Raw genomic sequence first — 12,500 nt, 5'->3', positions numbered from 1 at the left:
CTCTTTCAGGTGGGTCTTCGGTGAATGCTGGCTCCCTCAGGCACGCTCGCTCCAAAGATGGAGAAGTGGCTGTCCGCTCGCTATAGGTTCGAATTAGTCAGGCTGGAATCCATACTGGAGAGCTTTTGCACACCATTTACTTTTGAGTAAATGTTAAGTGTTTGGTCTCATATAGTTCATTGCTTAAGGGAGCTCATTATTCTTGAGTAATACTGTTTATATTAAAATTTAACTGAAAGATGACCTGCAGAAATAACTTTTAATTCCACATTCAAAGGTTATCTTAAGATGATAGTCTCAGGGTTCTTTTAGTCTCTGTAGAGCTAGTAAGTTTGACCTTTTTAAGGAATTTGAGTTTTGTTCCACATTTGTCTTCTATCTAGGACCTTCGATTGTGTCCATGGTCAGAACAGTTGATAGTGGTGTCCGGGTACCATCTAATTCTTCTGGTCTCAGGTTAGAAGAGGCGGTGGTTCCTGTGGACTATTAGTCTTATGGATTGGTTTCCTCTTTGAACCTTTGATTTCTTGACATACCCTTCATCTGTTGTTCCTTGACATATCTAGATCTCTACACTTCTGAGGATGGAGTTTTCATCTCTCTAGTTCTTCCCTGAAGAATTCTGCACTCTTCGATTCGTACCATATCAAAGCAGCAATTTTGGAGTCCTTAAGGGACTCAAATCATATTCCTTTTAAATATTTGAGTTTTGATTACAAAAGATCTGAAGGGGCAAGATCAGTGCTGTAGGGCATTGCTCTTCTAATGCTGAGAGCTGTTTATCAGTCATAACATCTTAGTTCTTTCTTTTAAAATAACCTAAACAATAACTCAGATGCTCGGTAGAAAATCTGGAAAATCTAGAGGAGGGGGAATATATCATTACCCATGACCCTAATACAGCCAGCCGCTGTGTTTTGATGTATTTTCCTAACAATTCTCAACGCCAATCTGTTTTACTTAGGCAGGACCATACTGTTTATCAGTTATAACCTCTTCTTTAATTCCTTTAAAGTTTATTCTAAACTAAGCATATTTAAAAGGAGCTCTGGTAGAGTAATAATTATGAATTGAGCTGCTAAACCTCAAGGTCAGCAGTTTAAAGCTACCAGTTGTTGCATGGGAGAAAGATGAGGCTTTCTGGTCCCGTAAAGATTTACAGCCTCGGAAACCTTGTGCAGGGTCACTATGAGTTGGAACCTACTCAACGGCCCAGTACCATTACCACCACGCATATTTAAAACAATATGTGGAAATACACTTAGTTTAGAATAAATTCCTTTCTGACTCTGTATGTATGACTGGAACATTAGTAGCAGTACTTCTTGACTTAACTTGGTATATGCAGCATAGTGTTGTTAGGTGCCATCAAGATGCTACAGACTCATAGAGACCCTATGCACAACAGAATGAAACACTGCCCAGTTTTGTGCCAACCTCACAATTGGTGCTATGCTTGAACCTATTGCTGCTGCCATTGTGCCAATCCACATTGTTGGTTTTATACTCTGTTGCTTTGTTGTCTACTTAAAGTTGTACCTGACCACTTTTGCTTTAGGGCATTGACTTCGCAGGTTCAGTCCCATCTGTCCTCTGGATGTCCTGTGACTTGCTTAATCAACATTCCTGATTGTTGTTTAGGTTGTTCTGGATTTTCTGCTCATAAGAGCAGATTTCTAGGAGGATAAAAATTAATTTTAAAACCAAGTGCTAGCCCATGGGCCTCGTGAGCTTTTACCATGTACCTGGGTGAGTCCATGTGGCAGACTGTGAGTGAGCATCTCTTAAGATTGGCACAATGGTATATTCTGGAAAGAACGGAAGTAGCAGGTGTGTGGGATTGTAGGTGCAGCCTCATTTCCTCTGACTTGTATCTTAGAGGCAAAGTAAATATTCCAAAGTGGGAATAGTGGCTGTTTTGAGGTGGGGACTTTGTGGGGGTTTGCCCCTTTGTTTCCTACATTTCCAAATGCTTTCTACATTTCTGATTTTCCAAATGAGTCTCTTGTGAGAGAGGAAGAATTAAGTTTTAATTCCAAGTATTTAGATCCCTGAGTTTGCCTCATTTGAAAAGTGGAGCATACCTTTGCCAAACAAGCAGAAATAATGGGAGAGTAGAACGAATAGAGATAAAGTAACTGTAAGCCTCCCACCAGGAGAATACTAATGTTTTCTGGCACATGTGTGACACACCTAGAGGTGCTGGTGTACACTGGGGTCACATTCATGCAGGGAGAGACCCAGACCTCTAGCCAGGAAGGCTGATGTTTAAACCACTCAGGGCACAGAGGCACAGGAAAGGTGGACACACACATCACAGGAACCAGTCTTGAGGGGCCAGGCATCTAGACCTGAGGATGCTTAGCACAGGCAGAGATGGTGTAAGTTCACATCGTGGTTTTTTTCCTTGAACAGAATGTTCCCAACCTCTTACTTAGAACCCTGCTCCTGCGCGTCACAGCAGACCCCTAATCCCTATAGGGGCCAAGTTAGGTGGGTGTGGAGCTGTGATGACGCTTGACCTACCTCTCCAACCCCTGCTCACCCTTGTCCTCTCTCACTCTTGGGTCTAGAATCACAAATGCACATGACTCTTCCTCCATTTCCAACAAGTTTGCCAACGACGGCAGCTTTCTGCAGCAGTTTCTGAAGTTGCAGAAGGCACAGACCAGCACAGGTGAGTGAGGCTGTCCCTGAGCTCCCAGGGCCCCTACCCAAACCACACCTTCTTGGAGGGCAGACCACCCCCAAGTCCCCACCACACTAATTCCTTCCATTCAAGAGGAAACTGAGACCTAGAAGGATTGGACTTAAGGACCCAGTCTGCCTTGGTTGGAAATAGCTGGTCCCAACCTGGACTGCACTTCCCCAGCTAGGAATGCAGACAGGAACTTGTGTGCAGGGCAGGGGTGTGGGCCTTTGGCCCACAGGAACAATGAGGGCTATGTTGAAGCAAGACCAAGCCTCAGGGCTGCCCATGTTTGCAGCTGGTCACCTTCTGTGAGCCATTGATACGCAGCTGCTGTCAGTTTCCCATGACAGTCCAGACTCATGCCATGTGAAAGTGACAGTAGCTTGGCAGTGGCAGTTGAAGGATGTGGTCTCCTTCTGGACTGCAGGGGTGGGTCTGTATGTCCAGGGAGAGCTCTGTCCACAAAGCCCAAGCACTCGCAGGTGATCATGACAAGTCCAGCTTGGTGAGCCTCAGTAGTCACATCTGTAAAATAGGTACTTTACTTACATGTGCTTCTGGGTGACTCTGAGTGTGTGGACTTGGGTCTAATGGGACCTTCCTTCCTCTCTTAAGATCCTCCCCCCAGCACAGCCAATGCCCCCCCGAGCACACCTACCCCCAGCACCCTGAGGAGGCCCCTCCGGATCAGCAAGCAAGCAAGCCTGGGTCTGAGTGGCCCACCAGGCCTAGGGAAGACATATTCACATGCTAAGCAGCTCCCTGTGGCCACTCGGCCAAGCGTCTTCCAGTCCCCAGATGATGATGACGAGGAGGATTATGAGCAATGGCTAGAAATCAAAGGTAGGTGCAGGGCAGAGATGTTGGTCGGGGCAATAGCCCGAGACCGTGCTCTGAGAAAGGGGAGCACTGAGTGGGACCTGGGCAGACCCAGCTGAGGGGTGGTGGGGCATGGGGTCCCCTTATGCTGGCAGAGGCCCACGAGTGCCATGCCTGGCCATGGGTCACTGCTCCCATAGTTAGGACAAAAGTGTAAGTGAACAGGTGGCAGCATTTCCTGCTGTGCTAGAGGAAGGTGGCTGGTCTCCATGACGCATCTCGCTGCATGTACCCTGGCCCACCTTCAGATTGAGCCCTGGGACACCGAGTGCTAGACGACCGGACCTGGCTGCCTGTAACACAGGGTTGGTAGCAGCATGTTCCCATGCTGTGAAAGCCTCACACCTGTGCTTAGTGGGCAGTGCCAGGGTCTGAACAGAACAGAGACTAGCTTCGTGCCTGAAACTGATAGAGGTGGATGAGGGCGGTCTCCCTTGGTTTTTTGGGGCCTCCCCAGTTAGAAAGGAAGGTGAAAGGGAACCAATTTAGGATACTGAAATACAGTAAATAAAAGAAAAAATTTAATCCTTCCAAAAAAAGAGTCAAGAATATACATATTTTCTAAGGTCTCCTGGTCCAGGGAGCATGACCTCAGGAGACGCATGGCCCCTGTGTGACACAACAGCCTCTGGGAGGCACACGGCCTGGGGCACCCTCTCTGTGTGTTCATGGTGACTTTGCAGATCACCCTGTGTTCCTGATACTGTGTGCACAGACCGACACTGATGCCCTGAATCTCACCCTCTTCTTCCCACCCTCTGTCATTGTGGTCCCCAGAGAAAGTATGCCTGTTGACTGTGGGTGTGTGAGTTAAACCCCCGTACTGACAGCCTCCTTAAAGTTTCACCCCCAGAGGGAGTCGAGACTCGGAAAGTGATAGAGAAACTGGCCCGCTTTGTGGCGGAAGGCGGCCCCGAGCTAGAGAAGGTGGCCATGGAGGATTACAAGGACAACCCCGCCTTCTCGTGAGTGTCTTTGGGGCAAGGGGCTGGTGCCATCTCCTTGCTGAGCTGCAACACCGTCATGGAGGTTACTGGGATGAGGGTGTGCTGGAGTGTGGGTGTACGGTGCAGTGCAGAGACGTCACTTGGGATCCTGCCAGCTTGCTCTGTGCATGGCATCGCCAGAAAGCAGGTGTCCCGTTTTCTTCCGTCACTCAGACCCTCTCCTCTCTCAAACCCTCTCCAGGTTTTTGCATGATAAGAACAGCAGGGAGTTTCTCTACTACCGAAAGAAGGTGGCTGAAATGAAGAAGGAGACACGGAAGCTGCAGGTGGCTACTCAGAAAGGTCAGTGGGGCAGTGCAGAGCCCAGAAGGGGCGAGAAAGGGCTTGGGAGGCATATGGGAAACTGTGCCCATTGTGGAATCAGGGCCCCTAGCATCGGGCTGGATCCTTGTCCTTTGCCTCCAGAACTGTGGGGTCAGTCAGGTGACATGGGGTTTAGCTGTGCTGGGTACAGGGCATTGCTCGGGAAAGGCACAGTGGAGGATTGAGTTCCCGTTTGTTGGTTGTTTAATGACTACCTCATGGGCTGAGCACTTCAACCACAAGACACTCCTGGAGCCAGAGAACACTCAGCCAGTGGGGTTTGGGGTTTGGGGTGACCTCCAAGGCCGTTAGGAATGCTGGGTGAAGTGGACAGTTGCGGCTGGAAGGAGGCAAAGTTCCTTTACTGGTTCATGGTCCTTTGCCTTGACCCTCTTACCAGAAGAGGAGAACTGGCTTGTTCCCACCTTATGACATCCCATCCAAGATGGGTCTCATTTCCCTGGCCCAGACCTAACCTGCATGCCAGGGTTGGGGCGGAGGTACCATGACACTGACCCAGGATGGGGGCAGGAGGCATCAGGCTAACCCAGTGTCACTGCCAGTGTGGGGCAGGAACATCCCATGCCACTGTGTTCATCCTGGACTAGGGGGTGGGGCCTGGTGCTTCAATGCTGACTGACAGTGATCTTGTGCAGTAATCTGACTCCCATTTGCTGTTTTTCTTTGCATTGCTCCTAAGATGAGCCCCTCGAGTTGCCACAGGGTTCTTAGCAGAAGTTAGGCTGTTGGGTGTGGTGCATTGCGCTCAGTACTGACAGCCTGCTTAAAGTTTCACCCCCAGAGGACGAAGAGGCCAAGAACCTTGCAGAAAAGTTGGCCAAGTTCATAGCAGACGGGGGTCCAGAGGTGGAGACCATTGCCCTCCAGAACAACCGTGAGAACCAGGCCTTCAGGTGAAGGGGCAGCATGAGATGAGGTGCAGGGGCACATTGGGCTGTGGGATGCCAGGCTGGGCGGGCAAGGCCAAGCACCTGCAGTTCAGAAGTGTCCACTCATGGGCCTGTGGAGGGACTGGAGCCAAGGAGAATCTGGCCATTGTGCTCTCATGAGTCCTTGTTAGCAGCTGTGGAGGTTGGTCAGAGATGGCAAGCAGAAGTAGATGTTGGCAGGGTGCTGGTGGAAATAAGACTGAGGTACGAGGACCAGGTTAGGCAACTCTGCAACTAGGGCTGGTTGGGGGCTGCTGCCTGAAGATGTCAGGTGTATGGTACATTGGGTGCCTGGGGGATGGATAGCTTGCCCAAGGCCGTGAGTATTGGAGTCTGGAGTCTGGAGAGGGGTGCCGTGGGCTGGAGCCTCCCTAGCTCCACACCGCTGTCATCAAGTTGCTTCCAATTCTTAACCTTATAGGACAAACTAGAACTCCTCTTAGAAGTGTTCTGAGACTGTAAATCTTGACATCTTTCTCCTGAGGAGCAGCTGGTGGGTTTGAACCTGACCTTGCTGTTAATAGCGCAACACTTAACCCACTGTGCTCCCATCCCCAGTTCAGGGAGAGTCTCCCTGATGATTCCCATCGCATAGGCCACTGTCTGATTCCCCTGGTTAACATCTATTATATTATTATTGTTAAGTGCTGTCAAGTCTATTCCGACTCATAGCCGCCCTGTACGGGGTTTCTGAGGAGCTGCTGGTGACTTTGAACCAGCCCCCTTGTGTTCCAGCTCATTATCTATCCCACAGCACCACATCAGGATTTTAAGTTGCCTTCAAGACAAATCTGACTCGTTGCCTTATGTATATCAGGAGAACTGGGCTTCTTACATAAGGTTTTCAGTAGTTGATTTGTGAGTAGATGGTCACGAGGCCAGCCTTTCTTCCAGTTCTCTGGGTAGACTCAAGCTGCCAACCTTTCATTTACTCAAAACAAAGCCGGTTCTGACTGATAGTGACCCTGATGGTTTCTGAGACTCTGAATCTTTATGATAGCAGAAAGTCTCATCTGTTCTTTTACAGAGCATCTGGTGGGTTTGAATTGTGAATCTTGTGGATAGCAGTCCAGTGCTTATCTTACAGTGCCACCAGGGTTACTAGTCAAGCAATAGCTGTTTGCATGTGCAGAATCACCTGGCAGACCCTCTGCCTCTCCTGACATCAGATGGCTCTCACCTCTGGGTGGTTTAGGAGTCCTCATATTATAGAGTGTCTACCCAGATGGGTCTGGGGGCTTGTGCCACTTGGGCAGGGTGGAGGAGTCTTGGCTGCTTATGAGGTCTGTGAGTGTGTCACCTGTTCCCTGAGCAGAGCCAGCAGCCGCTGGGGGCCAGAGGGGCAGGAAGTCATGACATGCAGTGACCAGGAATATGGCCTGGTGTCCAGTTGGGGGTTCAGGGCCAGTCACTGCTCATGCTTTCTTCCTCTGCAGCTTTCTGTATGAACCCAACAGCAAAGGGTACAAGTACTACCGCATGAAGCTGGAGGAGTTCCGGAGAGCCAAGGCCATTCCTACAGATACACCTCCAGCTCCTGACCCTGGCCTGAAGCGCCACTGCCCCCTTGATACCCCCTCAGGGTCCATGACCCCCACTGCTGCTTGCCCTGCCTCATCTACCTCCCCTGCACCCTCTGCTACCCCCGCACTTACCACTGCCCTGGCCTCAAGTGTCCCTGGGAAGCCAACCGCTACAGCCACTGCAAAGAGGAAGCGGAAGAGTCGTTGGGGGCCTGAAGAAGAAAAAGTGGAGCTCCCACCTGCTGAGCTGGTGCAGAAAGATGCAGATGCCACCCCCTCGCCACTATCAGGTGGGCTGCCTTCTCCCTGTCCCCACATAAGAGGGCAGATCAGATTGTAAGACCCATCAACAATAAGGGGTCGAGGGGTATCTGCGAGCTGTCTTATCGATGCTCAGACAGCAGCTCCCCCAGGGTGAAGGGACCTGGGCTGGCGTTCAAGTGCTCAAAAGGCCAACTGACATCTCTCAACCCATGCCTGAGGTCTTTTCAGCTCCTCTGAGCAGGCCACCTCGGAGGCCTGGTGAAGGTGCCTTGGTACCAAGGTCGCTGTCTCCAGGTTTCCGTCATTGGCCTCACCTGGTGTGAAGTCCAGGTGCTCAGGAGCAGTGTAGCATTCTTGGGAGGTGGCTCAGCTCACCTTGCTCCACCAGGGGCTTCTACACCCACAGCTTGGCTTCTCTGCAGGAAGCCACCTCCACAGGGCAGTGACTGCTGCTTCCCAGGTGGGGCCCTGGTATCCACCAAGTCCTCAAGCCCATACCAAGTTAAATGTTGGTTGCTCTAAGAACAGCTGGCTGCCTCCCCCAAAGGAGCTCATGGAGCTGCAAGGCTGAGCCATTTGCTAGACCCAGTCCATGTGTGTCTGTATCACATGTCTGCTAGTAAGTAGGACTGGTTTCATGTAGACACACACATAACATGCATGCACGCTCACACGTGTATTCATACACGCTCCTATCCGTGCACATATACATACTCATATTCATACAATCAGGTGCAATCACATGTACAGGCATACATGCCTGCTGTAATGTACTCTGAAATGCTTGCACTTGTATATGTATAATCATACAGTTGACCACTCACAAGTGTATCCGTACACACGTACATGTACACTCACTGGTATATGCATGTATGCTTACTTTCATACATGTGCTCACACATGTTCACATGTGTACCTCAGCTCTCCTGTGTTGCTATACAAAGTCCCTGGCCCACTTCTCTGTGGCTAGGTGACTAGGCATAAGACCCAAACCTCTGTATGTTTTAGTGCTCACGTGTGGAGCATCGGGGAATGTACACTTTGCCATGAGGGGCCATTGTGGAAACAAAACAGAAGAAAGCACAGAGACCTCTGCCATGGTCATCGCATACCATCAGTGCCCATGTGACAAGCCACCATGAGGGCACTGCTGTGTAAACAGTCCCTGCACAGGTTCAGCTGCATGTTGGAGCCACACTGGACTCTTCAGCTCTGATAATCCTGTGTCTTGTCTCCAGTTCAGGACCTCAAGGGGCTTGGCTACGAGAAGGGGAAGCCAGTGGGCCTGGTGGGTGTCACAGAGCTGTCAGATGCTCAGAAGAAGCAGCTGAAGGAGCAGCAGGAGGTACCACCAGCAGCAGGGGCAGAGCATGAGGGATGGAGTGGGCACAGAGGACAGTGCAGTGGCAAGGTGGATGCAGGATCAAGGTGGGGGATGGGGTTGGTGGTGTCGGGGCAGATGTTGGGTCTGGAGTAGGCATGGCCCCAGGAGTGGTCAGTTCAGGAAGCACTCCTTATTGCAGCAGTCAGAGCCATGGCTCCTGTGCTGTGGGGAGCCACGCTTAGTGGGGGGGGGCTCCTTGGCCACTGGGTGCTCCGTCTGCCAGCCACCACTGGGCAGTCCTTCTAGGGCATTCCCACCAGCAAGACTGGAATCCTCTCCACAGTCTTCCTTCAGAAGCCTGGTCAGCACCCACCAGATGATGGATTGTGGTGTTGAATGAGAGCCTAGCTTGACCAAGGACCCCACAGCCTGGGTGACCTCTCTGCTGGCTTCTGGGGGCACTACAGGGCAATGGCTTGTCACCTTCAACTTCTCCAGAGGCCAAAGCTGGGCTCTGAGGGAGGCAGATGCTGGGACCCAGAGAATATAGTGTGGGGGCTCACTTACCCCCTTGTTACCCCCTAGATGCAGCAAATGTATGACATGATTATGCAGCACAAGCGCGCCATGCAGGACATGCAGCTGCTGTGGGAGAAGGCGCTGCAGCAGCACCAGCATGCCTATGACAGTGATGAGGAGGTGGACAGCGAGCTGGGCACCTGGGAGCACCAGCTGCGGCGCATGGAGATGGACAAGACTCGGGGTGGGTGGGGCAGAGTAGGGTGGTTTGGAGGTGGGGGGTAGACAAGCAGGATGGAGCTGGGTGTAGATGGGGCTCCGTGGTGCTGCTGGAGCTCCATGGGGCATCTGGGCCTCACTCCTCGCCAGACAGGCTGGGCACTCTGTGTGGGTCCAGATCCAATGCCTACCCTGGCTGGAGGCCCCTGCATCGGTGTCCATGGTGACTTCCCGTCAAACAGAGATCTCTGCATGTGTTTAGTGGCTACAGAGGACAAGCTACAAGAGTGAGCTGTAGCCACGTGCACCCTCCCCTTTTCTTCCGTTCTTACTCCTCCTCCCCCCGGCAGAGTGGGCCGAACAGCTAACCAAGATGGGCCGGGGCAAGCACTTCATCGGAGACTTCCTGCCACCAGATGAACTGGAGAAGTTCATGGAGACCTTCAAGGCCCTGAAGGTAAGGGGTACCCATGACTGGAATGTTCTGGGGCTGCAGGACACTTGCTTCCAGTTGCACCAGCTAAGTGCATATACAGGCAAAGGAAGTACATCTTGATAGGCCTGTGGACTGACCTCTGTAGACAAGCTTGGTGCCCTCCCACCTAGGGTCATTGGGCTGGCGAGGCAGAGCCATGCAGGGTCTTTGTTGAGCAACCTGTGCAGCAGACTCTTGTCCCCTATGATGGGCAAGCCTGTGGGGTTTGTCACTGTCCAGTCTCAGCTGCCAGGAGCTTAGCACCCAGGCACCCCACAACCTTGGGTGAGGGACAGGTGGGTGTTGTCCAGAAGAGTGAGGACAGAAGTGGGAAGTTGGCTGGAGCAGGTCTCAGAGGCTTGGTGACTGATCGCACCTGTGCCCTGCAGGAGGGCCGTGAACCTGACTACTCGGAGTACAAGGAGTTCAAGCTGACGGTGGAGAACATTGGGTACCAGATGCTGATGAAGATGGGCTGGAAGGAAGGCGAAGGCCTAGGGTCTGAGGGCCAGGGCATCAAGAATCCCGTCAGCAAGTGAGTGCACTGGTAGCGGGTGAGGGGCCAGGGCACTAAGAACCCCATGAGCAAGTGAGTGCACTGGATGGAGGAGGAGCTTAGGCCAAGCACAAGGGCCCTTTCTCCTCTTGCCCTCACCCCGTTGTTATAGCTTTTCTTCTTAGACAAGGCAATGGCAGCGACCTGCTGCACACTGTCCAAAATGAGGTGTGCTGCGGGAGAGTCATTCAGTTTCAGCCCCTCCCACCCCAAGGTGCATTCTGCGCTTTCTTTCCTGTGTTCACTCAGACCAAGTGGACATACGTACATATATGTATAAATGCTCCCACGGGGGCATGCTGGTCCTGCTGACCTGGCTGAGGCATTGTTATTATTCTCCACCAAGGAAAGGGGGGCAAGCAGGCTGTCCTTGTTGCAAGTGAGGGGTAGGCAGGAAACACCTTTTCTGTCCTTAATAGCTGGCTCCTATTGTCTCCCATGAATGAGGGCAGAGGTTTCAGGCCGGATGGCACCTGTGCCCTGCAGGGCATTGAGGGCCATGAGCCTGACTGCTCAGGAGTTCAAGCTGGTGGCGGGAACATTGGGTACCAGCAGCTTATGAAGATGGGCTGGAAGGAGGTGAAGGCCTAGGTTACACCCTAGCTGCTGTTTCTGGGGTGTCCATGCATATTGATGTCTGTACATCCAGCCTAGCATGGTACCCCTGCTGAGACCCAGTTGAGGTGTGTGTTGGTGCTAATATGCCCCCCGCCCTAGGCCCAGTGTTTACACCTGCCCCCTTTCCTGCAGGGGCACTACTGCCGTGGATGGCGCTGGCTTTGGTATTGACCGGCCAGCTGAGCTTTCTAAAGAGGATGATGAGTACGAGGCCTTTCGCAAAAGGATGATGCTGGCCTACAGGTTCCGGCCTAATCCCCTGGTGTGTACCCCTGCTCGTTCTCGCCACTCATGACAAGGTCTCTCATTGCTCTCGACCCCATGGGAGGGGAGGCCAGGTCTCCAGCAACCCCTCCACCCTCACTCTTCACCAGACCCGTTGGGTCAGCCTGCATTGGACTCCTCCTCCCCAAAGCCCCCTTCCCTCCTGTTCCATCCTGAGGATATGAGTTCAGCTGCCCCTGGAAGGTTCCAAATGGAAGGGACTGCCATCAGACTTCAGTATTAAGTCGACTTTGTTTACCCTCTATAGAACAACCCCCGGCGGCCTTACTACTGAGTATTTGCCAGTATTCACACTACTTCCTGAAGGACTGTCCTGGACCCTGGAACGTTGCAGCCTGCGTGTCTGCCTGCCCTCCTGTCGTTGCGAGTGTTGTGATGTATATTAAAGCCCCACTGGGAGCCTGCCTCGGGGCCAGGTCTGCAGTTCACCACAACCCTCTGTTCATCCATGAGGCCAGACCTGCCATCCACCACAACCCTGTGTTCCTCAGCCAAGGGGCCAGACCTGCCCTCCATCACCCTCCTGTTCCTCAGCCTGGTCCTGCCCTCCACTACAACCTTACTATTCTTTAGTTTTGGGGCCAGGGCAAGCCAGATGGGATATGTTTTGAATACTCTCCAGCACCTTAGGAATCCCAAGATGCTCAGGGAGTCTGCACTCCTTGCTCAGCCTTGGTTGGGTTAATGGGGAGGACACAGCTCTCTGTCTCTCTTCACAGAGGGGACAGAGAAAGGTTGCTGTCCACACAGCCTTATCCTGGGAGACGAGAAAGGTTGGGAAGGCCCAGTTTCCCCTCAGACCTGTGGAATGGGCAGCCATGGAGCCCCAGTGCGCACCTCTTCCCATGTCCTCAGATTTCTCCCAGGGACCCTCCTACAGGGTTCC

At 52.2% G+C, this 12,500-nt stretch overlaps 1 protein-coding gene across 1 annotated transcript in view; it reads left to right on the top strand.

The window, feature by feature from the left end:
• The window catches only part of SUGP1 (SURP and G patch domain containing 1), a 19,033-nt gene extending 7,145 nt beyond the window's left edge, over positions 1-11,888 (top strand). The window contains exons 3-14 of the mRNA XM_006871690.1: positions 2,574-2,677; positions 3,308-3,535; positions 4,413-4,536; positions 4,760-4,860; positions 5,672-5,795; positions 7,268-7,644; positions 8,857-8,963; positions 9,528-9,705; positions 10,031-10,137; positions 10,545-10,690; positions 11,462-11,591; positions 11,862-11,888. Of these exons, the coding sequence (XP_006871752.1) occupies positions 2,574-2,677; positions 3,308-3,535; positions 4,413-4,536; positions 4,760-4,860; positions 5,672-5,795; positions 7,268-7,644; positions 8,857-8,963; positions 9,528-9,705; positions 10,031-10,137; positions 10,545-10,690; positions 11,462-11,591; positions 11,862-11,888 (1,753 nt within the window). The remainder of the gene's footprint in view (positions 1-2,573; positions 2,678-3,307; positions 3,536-4,412; positions 4,537-4,759; positions 4,861-5,671; positions 5,796-7,267; positions 7,645-8,856; positions 8,964-9,527; positions 9,706-10,030; positions 10,138-10,544; positions 10,691-11,461; positions 11,592-11,861) is intronic.
• Positions 11,889-12,500: the final 612 nt, after the last annotated feature.

The sequence above is a fragment of the Chrysochloris asiatica genome, unplaced genomic scaffold (assembly GCF_000296735.1).
Source record: "Chrysochloris asiatica unplaced genomic scaffold, ChrAsi1.0 scaffold00173, whole genome shotgun sequence".
Lineage (NCBI taxonomy): Eukaryota > Metazoa > Chordata > Mammalia > Afrosoricida > Chrysochloridae > Chrysochloris > Chrysochloris asiatica.
The sequence above is the reverse complement of the archived record's forward strand: the minus strand, read 5'-3'. Positions and strand labels throughout refer to the sequence as shown.